This window comes from Chelon labrosus (assembly GCF_963514085.1).
Source record: "Chelon labrosus genome assembly, chromosome: 18".
In the NCBI taxonomy this organism is placed as follows: domain Eukaryota; kingdom Metazoa; phylum Chordata; class Actinopteri; order Mugiliformes; family Mugilidae; genus Chelon; species Chelon labrosus.
In genome coordinates, this window is record NC_140351.1 from 11,121,502 (window position 1) to 11,139,815 (window position 18,314).

The 18,314-nt window shown below is 43.9% G+C and overlaps 2 protein-coding genes across 2 annotated transcripts in view; both read left to right on the forward strand.

Annotated features, from left to right (window-relative positions):
* The window catches only part of pkd1l1 (polycystin 1 like 1, transient receptor potential channel interacting), a gene marked incomplete at both ends in the record, with an annotated part of 31,847 nt that extends 18,328 nt beyond the window's left edge, over positions 1-13,519 (forward strand). The window contains 37 exons of the mRNA XM_084566630.1: positions 85-318; positions 385-558; positions 1,705-1,776; positions 1,866-2,045; positions 2,152-2,229; positions 2,489-2,631; positions 3,044-3,164; positions 3,259-3,394; positions 3,832-4,075; positions 4,256-4,558; positions 4,650-5,033; positions 5,220-5,371; positions 5,477-5,577; positions 5,683-5,881; positions 6,002-6,085; positions 6,195-6,402; positions 7,089-7,195; positions 7,304-7,403; positions 7,551-7,682; positions 7,766-7,939; positions 8,037-8,184; positions 8,312-8,406; positions 8,485-8,927; positions 9,036-9,120; positions 9,199-9,384; positions 9,466-9,584; positions 9,668-9,778; positions 9,846-9,954; positions 10,961-11,046; positions 11,135-11,369; positions 11,511-11,615; positions 11,955-12,159; positions 12,206-12,423; positions 12,551-12,769; positions 12,857-13,018; positions 13,100-13,267; positions 13,508-13,519. Coding sequence (XP_084422756.1) covers positions 85-318; positions 385-558; positions 1,705-1,776; positions 1,866-2,045; positions 2,152-2,229; positions 2,489-2,631; positions 3,044-3,164; positions 3,259-3,394; positions 3,832-4,075; positions 4,256-4,558; positions 4,650-5,033; positions 5,220-5,371; positions 5,477-5,577; positions 5,683-5,881; positions 6,002-6,085; positions 6,195-6,402; positions 7,089-7,195; positions 7,304-7,403; positions 7,551-7,682; positions 7,766-7,939; positions 8,037-8,184; positions 8,312-8,406; positions 8,485-8,927; positions 9,036-9,120; positions 9,199-9,384; positions 9,466-9,584; positions 9,668-9,778; positions 9,846-9,954; positions 10,961-11,046; positions 11,135-11,369; positions 11,511-11,615; positions 11,955-12,159; positions 12,206-12,423; positions 12,551-12,769; positions 12,857-13,018; positions 13,100-13,267; positions 13,508-13,519 — 6,032 coding nt within the window. The remainder of the gene's footprint in view (positions 1-84; positions 319-384; positions 559-1,704; positions 1,777-1,865; positions 2,046-2,151; positions 2,230-2,488; positions 2,632-3,043; positions 3,165-3,258; positions 3,395-3,831; positions 4,076-4,255; positions 4,559-4,649; positions 5,034-5,219; positions 5,372-5,476; positions 5,578-5,682; positions 5,882-6,001; positions 6,086-6,194; positions 6,403-7,088; positions 7,196-7,303; positions 7,404-7,550; positions 7,683-7,765; positions 7,940-8,036; positions 8,185-8,311; positions 8,407-8,484; positions 8,928-9,035; positions 9,121-9,198; positions 9,385-9,465; positions 9,585-9,667; positions 9,779-9,845; positions 9,955-10,960; positions 11,047-11,134; positions 11,370-11,510; positions 11,616-11,954; positions 12,160-12,205; positions 12,424-12,550; positions 12,770-12,856; positions 13,019-13,099; positions 13,268-13,507) is intronic.
* A 959-nt stretch (positions 13,520-14,478) lies between these two features.
* On the forward strand, positions 14,479-18,304 carry pdia4 (protein disulfide isomerase family A, member 4). Its single transcript, XM_084565925.1, has 10 exons — positions 14,479-14,773; positions 15,154-15,331; positions 15,486-15,691; positions 15,789-15,927; positions 16,033-16,238; positions 16,329-16,487; positions 16,646-16,797; positions 17,019-17,175; positions 17,300-17,533; positions 17,617-18,304. Exons 1-10 carry the CDS (start codon positions 14,698-14,700, stop codon positions 18,027-18,029), a joined length of 1,920 nt encoding a protein of 639 aa, XP_084422051.1. The 5' UTR covers positions 14,479-14,697; the 3' UTR covers positions 18,030-18,304.
* The last annotated feature ends 10 nt before the right edge of the window (positions 18,305-18,314 follow it).

Genomic DNA, 18,314 nt, shown 5'->3' on the forward strand with positions numbered 1-18,314 from the left:
TTTTTTAGGACTGGCCCTGTACAGCCGTCGTCCTGTATTTATTTATTTATTTTTTTATGACATTAAACATCTGTTCTGTTCCAGTCCCGTTTTGTTACACAGTGGATCTCAGAGCTCTGTCTGCCATCATGGAGGATCCTGCCACATCTGCTCAGAATCCTGTCGCAAAAGCTTCACAGTACACCCATGCTGTCCACTCCTCGGCTCCTTCCTACCTTACTGAGAATGCCTCTGAAACTGAGGCCAAAAAGGAAAATCTGGACCTGGCTGACAGTGTCGTGCAATCGAGCAAAAGCAGAAACACAACCAACAAAACTGGTGAGTAGTGTGGCGATTTGAGATTAAAACTACGGCTGTGACTTCACCTCTGACTTCCCCTCTTTCCTTCCAACACAGGGGTGTCAGAGCCTGAGCCCTCTGACAATGGTGGTGAGCTATATTCAGATTACACTGGCCAGAGCAACAGTATCAGTGAATCCCTAATGGACACCGACTCCTCTGCTGACTGGGAGCTTTCTTTCTCTCTGCTGGAGAGTGGTGATTTTAGTGGTCGACCAGGTGAGAAAACCCCCATTTTAAATAAAAATAATAAAAATGATTTATGTATTTTGTAAGGAAAAGAACTCAACCACACACCTTTAAAATCAAGCAGCCATGTCTGAAGAATTATAATTTTTTTGTTTTTAACTAAAAGTTTAGTTTTGCGTTAATGGTCCAAGTTGGAATCATATTCCAGATTAAACTTTAATCAGCTCGGTAGCAGCATGTTCACATATAATAGTCACCCTGTTTTTTGCTAAGTTTTGGTCTCCACCAGTTCCTGAGTTCAAAGATATGTGGCTCGTTAGCTACTAAATGCTACGCTAAATTCGCAAGCTGACTTTGTTGTTTTGCACTGTTTTGCACAAATACCAATTACACAATTCTAATTAGGGCAGTGAGATAAAATCTGAATGGTAACGTTAAGGGTGGTAAAACTAAGCTAATTTAACACGTACAAATAGGAAACCTTAAAACTAAATAAGCTAGCTGGCTGTGTTTACTTTTAAATCCCCTTTGAAAACCTACTGCTACAGTATATACAAACAAAATTAAACATGGTTGTCTTTTTGTGTATGTATTTTCTTCCCTCACTGTATGTATCTGGGGTTTTTTTTGTTTTACTTCTGCAGGAGTGTAGTCTGGGAGCTGCTTTTTTTCTCCTCCCCTCTCCTCTTGTTTTTCTTCCCCTTTTCCTCCCCCCACTATTGCAATTTTCCCATTGCGGGACTAATTAAGGTTTTCCTATTCTTATTATCTTATTCTTATTTAGCTACTTGTTTTTACCCGTGCAGACAGCAATCTGCTGCAGGGTTGCTAAATAATTACAATCTTTTTAATGCCTCTACATGTGGGAATAAGACTTTTGTCCATATGTCAGTTTTAAAATTATTTAGTTGAGGGAGACAAAATCCTAAAACCCTTTTTGATGTACGTACACTGAATTTTTTTGCCTCATTCTGTTTCCTTCACAGTTTCACGTGTATCACAAATGGATTGATATCCATCAAAGAGCACATAAATACTCTCTAACTTTAAATATGTTTGTCAGAGTGTCCATTATCTTAGGTAGCTCTGTGTTGTGAGACGTCATGCTCTTCAAATAGTGCAGCAGTTGTTGTTATAATTATTTTTGAGCTTTCTTTTCTGTTTATTCTGTCACAGATTCTGATTATGATCTTCCCTTTCCAAGTGCAGAGGAAGGGGACCCGGGGATGTCGGCGGGAAGACCCAGAGGTACAGTACACGTCTGCTTTTCTTATTTCTTTACTGCTAACACAGTATACAGAGATTGTTATTTATTTACTGCGTGGGTGTACTCCCAGGTGTAGATGGTGAAGACGTCAGTGCGGGAGATGACTCGGCGTTTGATCCAGCTTTACACGAAGATGAGGGGAGTAATCTGGTGGATTCCAAGCCGTCCGCGCTGAACCAGGAGCCAACTTTGCTCGACTTACCCCGAATGCTTGTAGACAGAGGCCTCTTTGAGTCCTACACTTACACAGGTACATTATTCAGCAATCTGGGCAACAAACATTTCCTGTTTCTGTGTCTCAGACTCAGGCATTTAGTCATTGCTCTTTTTCTTCTTGCTTTTTTTTTTTTTTTTAGGAGTCTCCTCCTCTTCCCTCAGCTTCAGAGCCTTCAGTCTAAGACCGAGGAGCGCTTACATGTTGGAGGTCACTGCCAGTAGGTTTGATCACAATAACTGACATGTAATACATATACAAGTGTAATCAGCTCTGACTCTCTGAAAAAATTAAGATATTTCCAAACAAGGTATGTCTAAATGAAATTAAAGATGAGTATTAACTGCAGCATAGGACATAGTGCGAGCTTACATTTACCAAACTACTGTCTGTAACCTCAATATAACAAAAATAATCTTTGCTCTGAGTCTGAATCCGTGTGATAACGATGCCCTCCGTTTTTCCTCTGGCAAATTCAGAGTCTCAAAACAGTTTTCTGGGTCGAACTCAGCTGTTCTTCAAAACCAACCCAGTTCCGGCGGGCATGACGTGCCAGGTGCAGCCAGACAAAGGAGTGGAGTTACACACACACTTCAGCATCTTCTGCACCTCGGGGAAGGAGGTGAATGCAGCTGACACATTTAGGTTATTGCTCACTTGAGTCTGCACGTCTAGGTGAAACATTTCCAAGTAATGTTTTTTATATATTAAAATAATCACGTTGTCACTCAGCTCACTGCAGTGAATGCTTCCTTTATATTTGAGTTCAGTCATTCTTGGCTACCTCTGAAAGTTTGAATTATGCCTCCTTTTGATGATCTTCTTTCCTCGCTCTTTAATATAGGATGATTTCTAATTATCTATTATACTCTTTGGAAAAAAAAAATTACTACCTGCATTCAGTATTTATTTTCTCATATTTATCGTTGGCATACACAGCAACAAGAAACTCAAAAATACTACCTGTCTATTAACCTTTTCTCTCCATCTTTTCACGCTGTTAAATTATGATAAATGTTGTGTGTGTACTGAAGGACTTACTGTATAAGTACAGCTTCAGCGTAGGAGACAAGGCCCCCAGGACACTGTACCAGGGCAGAGACTTCCAGTACTACTTCAGCCTTCCCTCAGGTGACTCCAGTGATGACTATAAAGGTAAACACAAACCAAACAATATGCACATTAGGCGCTGATTTATTAGTGTTCAAACACACTTGAGTGAAGTAATTTATTGTTGTTGTTTCTATAGTAACCATTTATACAGAGATCACCAATAGCGCATATGGGTCGTCCACCAAACCCTGTCCCGTCATCGTCCAAGTCCAACCGAGCTTCCTCAGAGACGCCTCATCATCTTCTTCCCATCATGATCCTGGTCTGGAGCTGTAAGAATAAACATTACATCAACATGTACACGAACATATGATCATGTTCATGTTGTACTCTGGTGAGGTCCACAATAAGTTGAGGTAACACAGTGTTTCCAAGCACATTGGGCAAAATAAACACTTTAAGTTTAGGATCTCATAAATATTAGTGTATACACGTACCACTATCACTTTTAAACGATGTATTCTTTATAAAGGGTTTAGTTGTAATTAGCAAAATGACAAGTTTGTGTTGTGAGTTAAAGAGATAAGTAAAGACAAAGCATGTTATGCTAAGCAATATTTAGGGAGTTAATTCAATCTGACAGCCCAAAAGTTACTCTTATAAATGGATAGTTGTTAATCGATAAATCATATTCATCAATTTCTTACCTTGTGCAAGCCTTCCCAATATGCATACTGTGTGATATGTTGTCGTTGTTTGTCGTCTCCAGTTCAGAGGCAGGTCTGAAGAACCTGTCTGTTCTGGTGCAGCTTGGAAACAGTGCTGAGATTCGTAACTACGTCAGTCTCCTCTCCGGCATCCTGAACAGGCTCAGCTTGGACACTCGGGCCAACACACAGGCACAGACACACATGCGCAACGTGCTAATTTGCACAGTGTGCGAGCTCGAAAGCAGCGAGCAGGTACTTAATTGCACACAAACCTGCAAGAGCACTATAAGCATCTTTTCCTGCGTTATTCTGGCGTGTTTTCAATTCTAGGCACCAACAGCAGACACCATCGGCATTCTCGAAGACCTTCTACAAGCTACAACACAGGTGGGTTTTTTGTTTTTCTGTTTTCTGGATGAAGAGACACTGATCGGCGTCTGCTGAAAGATAAACACTTTCTCATACTTGTTTAATCTCTTTTAGGTGACATTAGCGAGTGCCAAGCGAGTAACGGCTCACGTTCAGGCTATCTCAGAGCCCAGAGTTGGTGACCAATACTATGCCAACCAGAGGATAGTCAGCTCTCTGGTAGGCCTGCTTTCATACAACCTTCAGGTGGCCACTAGTCATAACTTCACACCTGGAGCACATGCAGAAGTCATTCCTGATGCCTCTATACTGAACTCATCTACTCGTCTTCACATCAAACAAGTAGGAGCAGTTCCAACAAAGCAAATAGTGCAGCTTGTAGCCGATATCCTCCAGACTGCTTCAGACTTGATGCTGGTGAGAGAAAACATACATTTTTATGTTTGTAGAATCCTCATTCAGTTATTATGCACGCTTTACTGACTGATACTCCTTTTCTTTTTTCCAGAAGTACATTTTGTTTCATGAAATCCAGGAGCACAGAGTTAGCACCGGTCTCATCACCTTGCATGCAGCATCCCAAAACCAAACCTCCACAGTCATCAGCAGTGGCTCAGCCACTTTCTACCTGCCTGCTGCTCTGATGCAGATTCTGTTTGTTCATCGGAGTAGAGACAGTGAGGGGGATCGACCGTGTGTCCTCAGGGTGCTGACTGAGATCACTCACAGCCCGTACACCTGGGCCAGCTATTCTCTTACCTCCTCTGCTGATTTCCAGCTGAGTGGACTGGTGTTTGACCTCAGTCTCTTCAAGTGCAGCAACAGGAGAAAGATTCCTGTCCGCTCCCTTGTTCAGCCGATCAACGCTGTGCTGCAACATCCTCAAAGAAACGTATGTAGCTACTTGTTCTTTTTGGAAAATGAAAGGTTCCCTGTGGAGTGTTTTATGTATTGCATGCATCTCTGAGCTCTAGCGGATGTATTGAATGCATTTTCTTCCTCACATTACATTTGAAAAGCTAATTTTTCAGTACACCGACACAGCGACTAACAACATTCAATCACATATTTGCTATAGAAGAGTTCTGTGAATGAGCACGTCCTCCTGCGCGACCAGGTCAACTATCACAGCTTCAACATCAGCAAGGAGCACTTGCAGCAAGCCGTCCAGCTGACCGTGGTGTTCACTCCGCCGCCTGACAAGCCGTTTCCTGTCATGCTGCTCTTCAGGTAGACTAGCTGAAAGCTGGAGCTACGAGAAATGTAATTATGTTTAATAAAGTTTGGGATAATGGCAAGAAGAAATGACAGATCATTTGTCTCTTTTTTTATCAGGATGTTTGAGAGGCCGACTCCCAGCGTGCACCACCTGCGCAAGATTTACCACTGGAAGGGAAACACCGCACGTATCACTTTGCTCCCATTCTACCTCAATGGTAAGAAATGTTGACGTTCAATCTTTATATTTTCAGCTTGGCCCTTCTTCCTCCTTCCTGGTCATTTTACGAAGTGTAATAATTAATATGACTCTACATTTCCAGCTGCAGGGGTTGGTCACTTGGCCCTGTTCAACGCTGAGTTTGGGAAAGCACCCAGAAGCAAACGTCTGAGTGAACAGATAAGCTACAGTCTAACAGTTGACAGCAGCCTCTGTTTGTCCTGGGACGGCCAGCAGGGGGCCTGGACACACCACGGCTGCAGGACACGGCAAGCAGACGCGGCCCCTTCAGTCAACTGCAGGTAAGGCATCATTCAAATGCATGTGGACGTGAGAACAAGATAAGATAAGATAAACACATAGCAATATAGTAATTTACTTTAATCAATCAGTCACATCTTGCATTTCCTGGTTGAATCCAGTTGCCACCAGTTAAGTCCGCTGACTGTGCTGAGGCAGCAGATCGAGAGCAGCCATGACACAGAGAGTCTGGACCCGTTCCTAAGGTGACTGCATCCCTCTGAGACCTGGTTCATGATGCAAATGCAAGAAAATGTATCAGTGAACTCAGAAAATTGTTGCTTTCATTAGATTTTATCCTCTCTGAATCCTCAGTGTGTCCAGTGACCTGACAGTGCTGGGTGTGCTGATGGTGTGCGTGTGCTTGTACATCCCGTTGTTGGTGGTGTGTAAGAGAGCCGACGTCGCCTCTGAGGAGAATCAAAGAGTCCACTACGTTCCTGACAACTCTCCATCTGACCCGTATCTCTACGCTGTCACCATCCACACCGGCCTCTGCTCTGTGGCCTCTATGAGTGCAAAGGTAAGGCAGCTTTTTGTTCCTTCCTAGAGTCAAATTGTAATTTACCTGCACATTGTTATTCTCCAAAATAAACAATTTTTACTGTAATGGTTCATCATGACCACAACGTTTCAGTGTTCTTGGTTCATTCCTATTTATTCCTCTGCTCTGCATTTCTGCGTCAGTGAAAAGCTTCCTGGTGGTATGTAGGATAAGAAGGCAAGTATATTTTGGACCGGCTGCCAGCCCAGTGACCAGGCAGTCAGACACATTCACATCTTTTCTTTCAGCTGCCTCAGCCCAGCCCAGCCCATACACCAGGGCTGATGCTGGTCTGGTTGCCGCTCTGATCCTGAGCAGTTCTGACTCTTTCTTCCTGTTTTCCCTCGCGGCCCACGTGCTGTAAGAATAACGCTGTTCCCTGTCACCCTTCCACTCTCATGTTGAGTCCATGTCCAGAAAAGAGAAACCGCAGCTGTCCTCGTTCTGAAATATCACAGGTTTTGACACCTAGATATAGCCTGGCACACACCGAACAGCTGTATGAGAATTAAACTGGTGTCTCTAATAACAAATTCAACAAGTTCTTTAGAAACTAAGCATGTATACTTTACTAAACAGGAGCAATATTTAATTTCAGTTTGTGTTGGTTCGTCTCCCAAACTTTATTAAATTCAGTTATAAAAATTGGTACTATTGTTTACCAGGTTTACATAGTGCTGCATGGTGAAGACAGGCTCTCGCAGACAAGAGAACTACAAGTCCCAGGATGCTCTCTGTTCAGGAGGAACTCCCAAGACACCTTCCTACTGAGGTAAGAGCTTCCAAATATATACACATACCTGCAGCTAGATTATACAGTTAATCAGTGTATAGTAGTATGCAACATTATTATACTACATCATGTCTCTTCTCTCCACAGCACAGCAGACAGCCTGGGCCCTGTGTGGGGGGTCCACATCTGGCATGACAACTCCGGACCCTCCCCTGACTGGTACCTCAAACAAGTAGAGGTATCTGAGGTAAAGCAACTCCAGTTTAGTGCTTGTTTTTTGTCAGTGCTTGGACTTTCTTTTTGATCATGAAACTGGTCAAATACCCTGTATGTGCACATACTTGGTCATTAAAGCTGATTCTGATTCTGGTTTGTTTATCTTCTTTTATTTCAGGTGAACAGAGCACACGTGATGGGGGGATGCACTCGGCTGTTTGTCGCTCGGTGCTGGTTAGCCGCGAACAGAGGCGACGGCCGAGTAGAGAGGATGCTGCGCGTTTGCACTCAAAGGATGGGCTTTGCTAAGGTACAGCGTTCACATACGTATATAAACACTCATTTAACCTCTACTCCCACGTGACTCTAGGTCTCCACCTCGTATCCTTGCAGGTGTTGTGTCTCAAGCTGTCTGACTACTGGTCAGATTTCCACATCTGGACATCGGTGCACAGCTGCCCACGTCCTCATTCATTCACACAAACTCAAAGGCTTGGCGTGTGTCTGCTGCTGCTGTTGGGGTATGCATGTGTCGACGCAGTGATCATATCACAAACGGACCATCAGGTAGGTGGATACCACCTTAAAAGTTTAAGATTTGGTGCACAAGAGTTATAAAACGCGTAAACCTGCGACGCTGTGTTTTCTAATCCTTTGCTCACAGTTGCCGTTGGAGTTGAGCCTTGTCGATATGTCAGCTGTTTCTGTAAGAGCAGGACTTTTAAGTGTGCTGGCTGTGTTGCCTGCAGCAGCAGTGATATCTTTCCTGTTTCGACTGCGTGAGGTCAAGCTGATGGGACCAAGAACCCAACGTACAAAGGGAAGAATGCCTGAAAATTACTGTTCTGAAGGTGGGTTTGGTTTGAAATTAAATCCATCACCTAAAACATGATTTTTATTTGTTTTTTTTCATTTGTTTTCTTTACCTTTTTCTCAAAGATGCTCTTTCAGTTAATACCAGTGTATCTGAGTCCCATCTCTCCTGGAGCGGCCTTCAGCAGTGGGCACAGGAAGCCTGGAGGAAGAAACAGCAGGTTACACCTTCAAATATTTTCTATTTCCATTTTTTTGTGTCTGTTTTTAGAGTATTTTACACCTATTTTGTGTTCCAGGACACAGACCTCCTGTCAGTTTCCAATACGTTTCTAGAAAATAAAGATGCAGATAAAGCACCTGTAATCCAACCAGGTGGGGTCATCAGAAAGGAGGATACTCTGGCATTTGAGATAAGTTTGGAGCCAGAGCTTCAAAAAATGTTCCCGATTTCTAAAGAGAGCAATGCTGATCAAGCACCTGAGGGAAACGAGTCTGACCTGAGAGCCTGGCTGTCGGCTACGAGGGATGAAGGTCAAGCTGTTCAAAAGGAGAGAGTTCTTCAAGGAAAATGTTCGCCAGACCGTGGCTTTGAGGAAGGCGGCCATCAGCGGGCTGCTCTGCACAAACTGACAGAACAAAGACTCAGACCAACATCTCAGTGGTATCACTGCTTGGCCTGGGCGTTGTGTCTGTCCTCGTCCCTCTCCTGCCTGGTGCTCTGTGCAGTGCTGGGAATGAGGTGAATTAAATGGATTAGTGTGGTAAATGTGCTATTGCGTTAATAAATGATGACACGTTTTTCATGCATCATAATCTAAGTGTGTCTCTGTGTGTTTACATGCGTCAGATTCAGCAGCAGCGAGGTCCTGCTCTGGATACAGTCTCTTTTCTTCTCTCTGATGTTTTGCATCTTCCTCATCCAGCCAGCTGTGGTAACTTATTACCTCTGCACATTTCAGCTAAGCGATGGTGTAATTACCTATCCTCCATAAAAAATGCTGGCTTTTCAGATTCTTACCGTGGCTGTGGTGGCCTCCTGCTGGTACAAGAACACACCAGACTTTCACAGTTTCTTCAACACGAGGAAGTTTGATATAGAAACGTCAAAACTGTGGAGCCCCGATTCTTCCAATCGACCAGGGGACCGGTTCAGACCATCTGCTGTCCCTCAGAAAAGCTGCTCGTACCTTGAAAAGGTGATGACCCTACTCTGCCGCAGTTTGCTCTGATCTTTGCATGTTTACTAAAAGGTAAAATCAATTATTTCCGACTGACAGCGGCTTGAGGATCGTCAGAGAGCTCGGTACCTGCGTCTCGTTCGGCCCCCTGCTCCAGCGGAGCTGAGGAAAACTCGTGCAGATAAAAGAAGAGAGGCACTCATCCATAAAACACTGAGGTGTGTCTTTGTGTATGTGTGCGCTTGTTTGTGTTTGTTTTGAAGCTGCATAAAGGATTCACTCTACTGCCTTTGTTGTGCAGGGAGATGTCTCTCTGTGCCTCCATGGTTTTCCTGATGACCTGTATAACCTGTGGCAGCTCATTCGGAGACCATTACCACCTCCAAAAAGCTGTTACAAACCAGTTCATAAGGTAACACCGTCTCTTTGAATCAGATCACCTCCAACATACGGAAAAATTAAATGTCATCTCTCATCAGGAGCCGTGATAATGCTTTTATGTCCATACGAACTCATGAGGACTGGTGGAAGTGGACCCAAACAAGTCTGCTTCATTTACTGTACAAGAATGCATCACACAAAACTGAGGTGAGCTGAAAGAAACACTTTCCACGTTACTTGAGCAAATTGATTAAAGATACTTTTAACACACAAAGATTAGGAAATTAATTTACCAGGTACACAAGTCGATCCACTGAAAACTAGCTTTTTGTGGAAGGAACCTGTTGCATATACGTATGAGCATAAAGCCATTTACTTACCACTCATGTCATTCAGCAGGCACGCATTTTGGTTGGAGATCCTATCCTGCAGAAGACGGAGGTGACAGAGGTAATTAATAAAAATAACCATTTAGTTGCAGGTGCTCCAATACTCTGTTAAACTGACTTTAATACAAACATTCAGATTACATTTATAATAACAATAACGGGAATTTCATCATAATTTTATTTAATTTTTTTTATATATACAAATCGAATTACTGAACACAGATCAAATAACAGTAGTCTCTTAAAGACATTTTTTCTTGAATGGTTTGTGCTGATTGATATTTTAATTTCTGGCAAATAAGGGGTCACATGACTCCATTAATGTCATTAAAAATACTGAGTTTTTGCTCCACTAAACTCTCCTGTAGAGGGTGCTGTTTCACAAAAGACAGATGGATAGATGGATAGATGGATGGATAGATTGGATAGATTGGATAGATAGATAGATGCTTTATTAATTCCACACTGGGAAACATACCAGGCTGTTAGGTACGCCTTGTTAAAACTAAATGCACCCACAAGAGCTTCACTTATAAAGGTTATAATGTTCTGTTTTCATTGAAACTGTGTTCAAAAGGTGCTGGTTCAACTGTACAATCACTGTACTGGATGTTCATTGATATGAATGATTTAGACAAAATAACAAACACCTGCCATCAATCGAATCAGTTCAGCCCAGCTCAGTGCTTTTCATCTATATTTCGTTTAATGTGTTGCTCTGACTGTCTGTGTGAATGTGTGCTCTGTCCTGAAATGTGACTCTTATGTCAGAATGTCTTTGCAGAGAGCCCAATTAACATATACTCAAATCTCACTCTTCCCAGGTTCCCATGGAAACTCTTCTAAGGACAAGTGGTCACCTGGGTCGCTACTCGGGACAAAGTGCTTCAATTTCCTTAGGCCGTAAAAGGTGAGCAATGCACTGGCAAGCATACGTGGGGAACAATTTCTTTTTCCACATGACGACCTCCGCTATAAAATCATCTGCTCTTCTACAGGACTGACGCTGCGTCAAAGCTGAAGCTCCTGCATTCAAGTGGTTGGCTGGGTGGACACACGACAGCCCTGAAGGTCCAGTTCAACTTCTACAGCCCCACACCCAACTTGTTCACCAGCGTGACCCTGCTGACTGAGCAGAGCCCTACCGGCGTCTTGCTGCCGTCTGCTAAAGTCCAGTCAGTTAGGGTGTATCATACTCCTGCCCTCTGGGACTACATGGTTATGGTCTGCCAGGTAAAATGCTTCAGTAGATTTTAGCTCGCACAATTACTAGTTTCCAGTGCCAAAACAAAGCTGACCCAACATGAGACTAAGTTTAAATATTAACTTTTAAGGTTGATAATTCAAGTTAGTTCTTCTCTTCCCCACCACCAGCTCCTCTTCCTCTTCTTGTCTCTACTACAACTTCGTCATCAAGTGTCCAGTGTAGCAGAGCAAGGGCTGATGGGATACTGGAGGACACCCTTAAACTGGATGGAAGTAAGTATACTAGAAGTAAAAACTGGGATTCGAACTTAATAATTCCCACGACACTGAAACACTTTCCATGCCTACTGCTTGAACGTACAGTAAATACATGGTCACATACCCACCTGCTCACATTCGGCCTCATACCAATGCAAACAAGACCACAATGACCTCGATGAAAGGTTAAAGTAACCCAGAGCTATTAAACTAACATACCTGTCGAGTAAAGCACAAAAGGAGTAAACATCTGAAGGTCAAAGCACACGGCAGGGTTCTGACTGCAGTCTGAAATGTTCATGAATGTAGGCGTAAAAGCATACTTCACACTGTCACCACGTCTCTACTTTGCAGGTCAGTCTGCTGACAGTGACGCTGGTGTATTATGTCTATCACGTCTACCACTCGGTTATAACCACAGAGATTGTGGGGCTGCTGCAGAGACACAAGTGCACAGGACACGTTGATGTTAGCCTCCTGGCTAGCTGTGAACAAGTGAGAGGAAGAGACCAACAGATAATGTGGAGATATCGCCTGTTCTGTTTAGTCGTGATTAGTTCACTGGCATAACTTTATTAAACTGTACATTTAACTTTATACTATAGTTCAAATACATTCAAAAACCAGAGTTGTCTTTTTTTCTCTACAGATCGTTCGGACTCTGCGTGGCATTATTCTCTTTCTTCTGACCATGAAGTGTGTGACTGTGCTGAGGGTGAACAGGACCTTAGCTACCTCCGCTACACTCATAGCTCACTCACTCTCCGCCCTCTTATGGCCAGCGGTAAACACATTATACCCTAATAGCACTAGCTGGGGAAAGGTCAGAGGTCTGAGCAGCATGACTGCAAATAGCCTTTAAATTCAAAGAGTTACATCTCAACTGTGAAGATTTTGTTAGAAACAAATTCTCTTCACTCACAGAAAATCTGCACCTTCTCCTCTGCTAGATTTCAGGTTTGATGCTCGTGCTGGCGTTGTCCTGCGTAGGGAATCTGCTCTACGCACAAAGCTCCTGGGCCTTCAGCTCTATTCCCCGCTCCCTTCAGACGTTACTCTGTCACCGCCGGGGATTTGCAGCCACCAGTGGCCTTCACCTCCCCTCCGGACGTGATTTCTTTTACCGTGGAGTTCTTTATCTATCCTCCACTGTGGCGTGGACAGCGGTGGTACATAAATTTGTGCATATGTTAATTGGAAGGAACCAACCTGCCATGTGAGTTCACATCATTAACAGCCGTGTGTCTATCTTATAGGTGGTTGCTGTGGTGTCCTCACTGATTAGAGGAGTCAAAAGATCTCAGAGCAGGAGGAATGTCTTCACCATAGCGGAATTGGCTGGTTACGTCAGACAGAGGGTCTCTGAGTTCACCGGGAAGCGTAGACCAGCGTGGATTGATAACAACGTGCAGAGGAGGGTGAGACAAAAAGCTGCTTAGTCCCTGAAAAGGAGCCAAACACAGACTTAATTAGAAGTAAATGACTTTCCCGTTTTTCAGACCTATTATCTTGAGGAGTTTGAAACCTTAGTGGATGAACTCTTGTTCCGACTCAACGCCCTCTCCAACAGCCTGCACCACACTCTGCCTCCTAAAGCTCATCTCTACAGAGAGGGAGACAGTCCTGTCGTCTCACCCACACCACTGCACTCCAGCACGAACAGCCAGGTGATCCCGACATATCCATATCCATACCTGCTACCATTCACAAGGCTCTGTTTTAAACTAGCTGTTTCTCGTAGGACTCTGAAAAATCACAAATGATGGTGAATGACCCCACGAATGTTGGTGATCGTGGAGAAACCTTACCCTCACTTCACCTGCTCAGGTAACAGAATTCGACTCATTACTAAGATGCAAAAAGAAATAAAATAAATAATCATGACTCTTCATTTCTGTTCCTACCAGGTCTCAGGTTGACCTGGAGATCCTGCAGGTCCTACAGCAGAGAGGCCAAATGAAACACTTAGACGCTGCTGCGGCATCCGATTTTATATTAAAGGGTACGAACTTGCTGTCCTGCCCAGAGTCGGTGTCACTCAAAAGGCTTTGGGCTGAAGGTGTTCAAGAGAAGCAAGGCGACAAATGGACTGAAACAAACGAAAGCTGCTGGTTGAGTAAAACTCGGGCCGCTCGTGCGGAGGTGATGGTGGAGGTTCAGGTCCATGAGGAGCCCGGGAGAGTAGAATTAAATGTGCACTAGTGTCAGGGATGACGTTATGACTGGGAGACACCTAAAACAAAATCTGAACTGTAAGATTTTCTGCTCTGTAAAGATGTATGTACCCAGGAACGTATTGGTATTTGTTTGTTGGCCAAGTTGTTGGTTAAAAATCTTACATTTTTCAGTTGAAAGAGGAAATAAAACATTCTAGTTATGCAAAAACGCTAAACATGGCCTGGATGACTGAGAACCTTCACAGATATCTTCTGTTGTTGTAAGTGGCATATATTTCTTTTGCAAAGTATTGTTATTATGTTAGTTGTTCTTAACTGCAGCGTGTTGTTTATCTATTGTAGGAATATTATGCTGGCTGTTATAGACACTGTGCAGTCTGACAACATGTCTTAAAGTTGTTGCTTTTTGTATTAGTTGAATATTTAGTGTAATGAATGCCTGGAGTTGGAAAATGGAAAAAAAAAAAAACTATGTAAACTTTAAGTAAATAAAGTTTGTGAGTCAAGTACAATCTCTGTCCTCTACTGCCCCATATCCTGGAGATGATCCAGTCCAAGAGGGGAAAACAATCAACAGAAGTGTCCAATAGCATCCTTCAACGTTACAGACTCGGAGTTGAGTGGCGGCTTGTGATTGGAGGAGAGCCCCACCATGGGAGCCAATCACCGCGTGGCAAGTCAGACAAGTTGCAGGAGGAGGAGGAGGAGGCGGCGTGGCTGATTTCAGAAGTGCTAGTTTGTATGAAACCTCGAACCGCAGGTGTTGCACGGCCACTTAGTTGTCAGTATTGATCCGAGCTGCGGGTCCGAGCGCGCGTTTTGATGATATTCATCAGCGTCATTAGCTAAGTTAATTAGCCGCATACACTTTTCGGAGGAGCAGTACGTCTTTGACGCGGGGCCCGCACCGTTTGTGGACAATGAGGAAGGTTGCTTTGCTGCTGATTGTGCTGCTCGGCGTTGCACACTTCGCCACCGTGAGCAGATGCGAAGATGGTAAGTCGTTTTTTGAGCCAAACGGTGTCGCGGCTGGCGTGTGCTCGCTGACAGTTGTTGTTATTATGCAAAGTAGCTAGCTAAGTCACAGTCGCTGCCCTGACTGTTGTGTTAGCATGCTAGCTGACGGTAACATCAACAGAGCTGCAGCACACACTCAGATCTGCTTTAAGCTTCACCCTGAGTGTCAACAACTACATTATGGACATCAAAAACATTAATTAAAGTTGTCATTTCAGTTATACACCACCAGTGAGTAGCCTTGTTGCTGCCTGTCCAATCTAAACAAGCAACTTCCTGGTGGCAGCTACACATTGTCTTTGTTTATTCCTACTAAAAATGAGTGTGTACCCCCCTTCCCTTTCTTTATCTGGTGTAAGATGTTGAAGAAAACAAGGAGGATAGTGACGATGAGGAGGAGGATAGTGACGATGAGGAGGAAGATGATGATGACACAGAGGTGAAAGAGGAGAACGGGGTGCTGGTTCTCAATGACAACAACTTTGAAACATTCATGGAGGGGAAAGACACGGTTCTGGTTGAGTTTTATGCTCCATGGTGAGTTTTAGTTTCATTTTCCATATGTGTTCATTTTAAGAATCTAAAATCAAAACTAAAGGCGGTAAATGTAGAGGAGTTTTTTCCCAAACTTCCACATCCTGTCAGATTTTTTTCAGTATATCCATGTTCTGTTTTATATTATTATTTTTAGGTGTGGCCACTGCAAAGAGTTTGCCCCCGAGTATGAAAAAATCGCCCAGACTCTCAAGGAGAATGACCCCCCGATACCTGTGGCCAAAGTGGACGCGACGGTCGCCAGCGAGGTGGCGAGCAGGTTCGAAGTGTCGGGATATCCCACCATCAAGATCCTGAAAAACGGGGAACCTGTGGAATATGACGGAGACAGAACAGAGAAGGGTAGGAACGGTTCATTCAGTTTAAGTAATGTTCCTTTTTTTTTTTTTTCTTTTTTAAACATGTAAGCATTAATGTGGTGAACGTACGTGCGTTGCAGCCATTGTGGAACGTGTGAAAGAGGTGGCTCAGCCGGACTGGAAGCCCCCTCCTGAGGCGACGCTGGTGCTGACCAAGGACAACTTTGACGACACGGTCAATAACGCAGACATCATCCTGGTGGAGTTCTACGCTCCGTGGTGAGTTATTGTCACAGTGACTGTGAGGCCTTTTTAAAAAGCAGCTCTGAGCACCAATAAAAGATTCCTCATTGTTGTTTTTTTTGTTTTATAATCAACCTCCAGGTGCGGACACTGTAAGCGTTTGGCTCCAGAGTACGAGAAGGCAGCCAAGGAGCTGAGCCAGCGCTCTCCTCCCATTCCTCTGGCCAAGGTGGACGCCACAGTGGAGAGCGAGATCGCCTCGCGCTTCGATGTTACCGGCTATCCCACCCTCAAGATCTTCAGGAAGGGCAAGGTGTTTGACTACAACGGGCCCAGAGAAAAATATGGTAAGTTTTGACACTGATTTTCATGCTTGCTTGGGTCTGTGTACACATTTCCTGTTCTCTATCACGGCTGATATCTATCTCTATTTTTAGGTATTGTTGAGCACATGAGTGAGCAGGCAGGACCTCCTTCCAAACAGGTCCAGGCAGCAAAACAGGTGCAGGAACTCGTCAAGGATGGTGACGATGCCGTTATTGTCGGTGTGTTTACTGGGGAACAGGACGCAGCCTATGAGATTTACATCGAGGCCTGTAAGTAATTCTGCATTGTGGTTGCTGCATACTTTGACAGACATGCAGTGACTTCACTCCTAAGATTATTTTCCAAAACATAACATAACGCACATACTATGGTTCTTCAAATGCCTGTCATCACATGGGTATTATTCTCACTGCTGTTTGTCTGACAGGTAATGCACTGAGGGAAGACTTCACCTTCCGTCACTCCTTCAGCGCTGAAGTGGCCAAGCTGCTCAAAGCTTCGACCGGCCAGATCGTCATTGTTCATCCCGAAAAGTTCCGCTCCAAGTACGAGCCGTCATCTCACACACTCGCAGTCAAGGTGCGCTTTTTTTTTTTTTTTTTTTTTTTTTTTTTTTAAAGCAAGTTTCAGTTGAATTTGAATTAGTTTCACCGGGTATGAAACTCGGCAGAATCTCAAACGGCTGTGCTTTCTTTCTGTTGAAGTATCGGTTTAAAAAATATATTTGCAATATACATGCTCCACTTGGCAACAGCCATTTTCAGTTTTATGTGCTGTGTGTGTGTTAATTGATCAAACAGGATTCTACGCCGGTGTCCGAAGTGCAGGAGTTCTTCAAAAAACACGTGATTCCTCTGGTGGGACACAGGAAACCAAGCAACGATGCTAAACGCTACGCCAAACGACCCCTGGTGGTTGTGTATTATGGTGTTGACTTCAGCTTTGACTACAGGAAAGGTGAGTTAATCCATTAAACCTAGTGGTCTACTGTCTTTTGCTGACGTGATAAATTTGGATCGGCTTTTGCACATTAATTTTTTATTTCTGGCCCTTTGGTGTAACAAACTTCTTGTCGTTTTAGCTACTCAGTTCTGGAGGTCCAAGGTGCTCGAGGTGGCCAAGGACTTCCCAGAGTACACGTTTGCCATTGCTGACGAGGAGGATTACGCAGAGGAGCTGAAGAGTCTGGGCCTGAGTGAGAGCGGAGAGGAAGTGAATGTGGGGATTATGGCAGACGGAAACAAAAAGTTTGCCATGGAGCCTGAGGAGTTTGACTCGGAGGTGCTGAGAGATTTTGTTATGGCTTTTAAGAAAGGTAAGTGTGTTTTTGTGTTTGTTTAGTGCATGATGTGACTTTAGATCTTTATTCTGAATTTATTTCATGACTCCTGTTCACAGGAAAGCTCAAACCCATCATCAAATCTCAGCCGGTGCCAAAAAACAATAAAGGACCAGTTAAGGTTGTGGTGGGAAAGACCTTTGACGAGATCGTCATGGACACCCAGAAGGACGTCCTGATCGAGTTTTACGCTCCCTGGTGCGGCCACTGTAAGAAACTGGAGCCTGATTATTTGGCTCTGGCCAAAAAGTACAAGGGCGAGAAGAACCTGGTGATCGCCAAGATGGACGCTACAGCCAACGACGTGCCAAACGAGAGCTACAAAGTGGAAGGCTTCCCCACAATATACTTTTCCCCAAGCAACAGCAAGCAGAGCCCTGTCAAATTGGAAGGAGGAGAGAGAACAGTAGAAGGGCTCAGCAAGTTCGTGGAAAAGCACGCCACAAAGCTGTCACAGAAAGACGAACTTTGAAACCGTCTCTCTCGACAAGAACTCTTACCATGTGAGGGCGTAGCCTTAGAGGACGCTGAGGGAGAGGCCTCTGGGAAGGTGAAGGGAACGCAGAGGATTATAAATGGTGTTACTGAGTTGCGGTGATGGTTACGAGATTCGATCATCATTTTAGTTTCTGTTCATTCCAAGAGATTCAGCTTTCTTCTGTTTCTAAAAGCATGTAAGCACTGTTGAAGAATTTTTAAATAAAACTGAAAATGATGGCAGCTTTGTGGGCCAGCACTCAGAAACGACTCCTTGTTT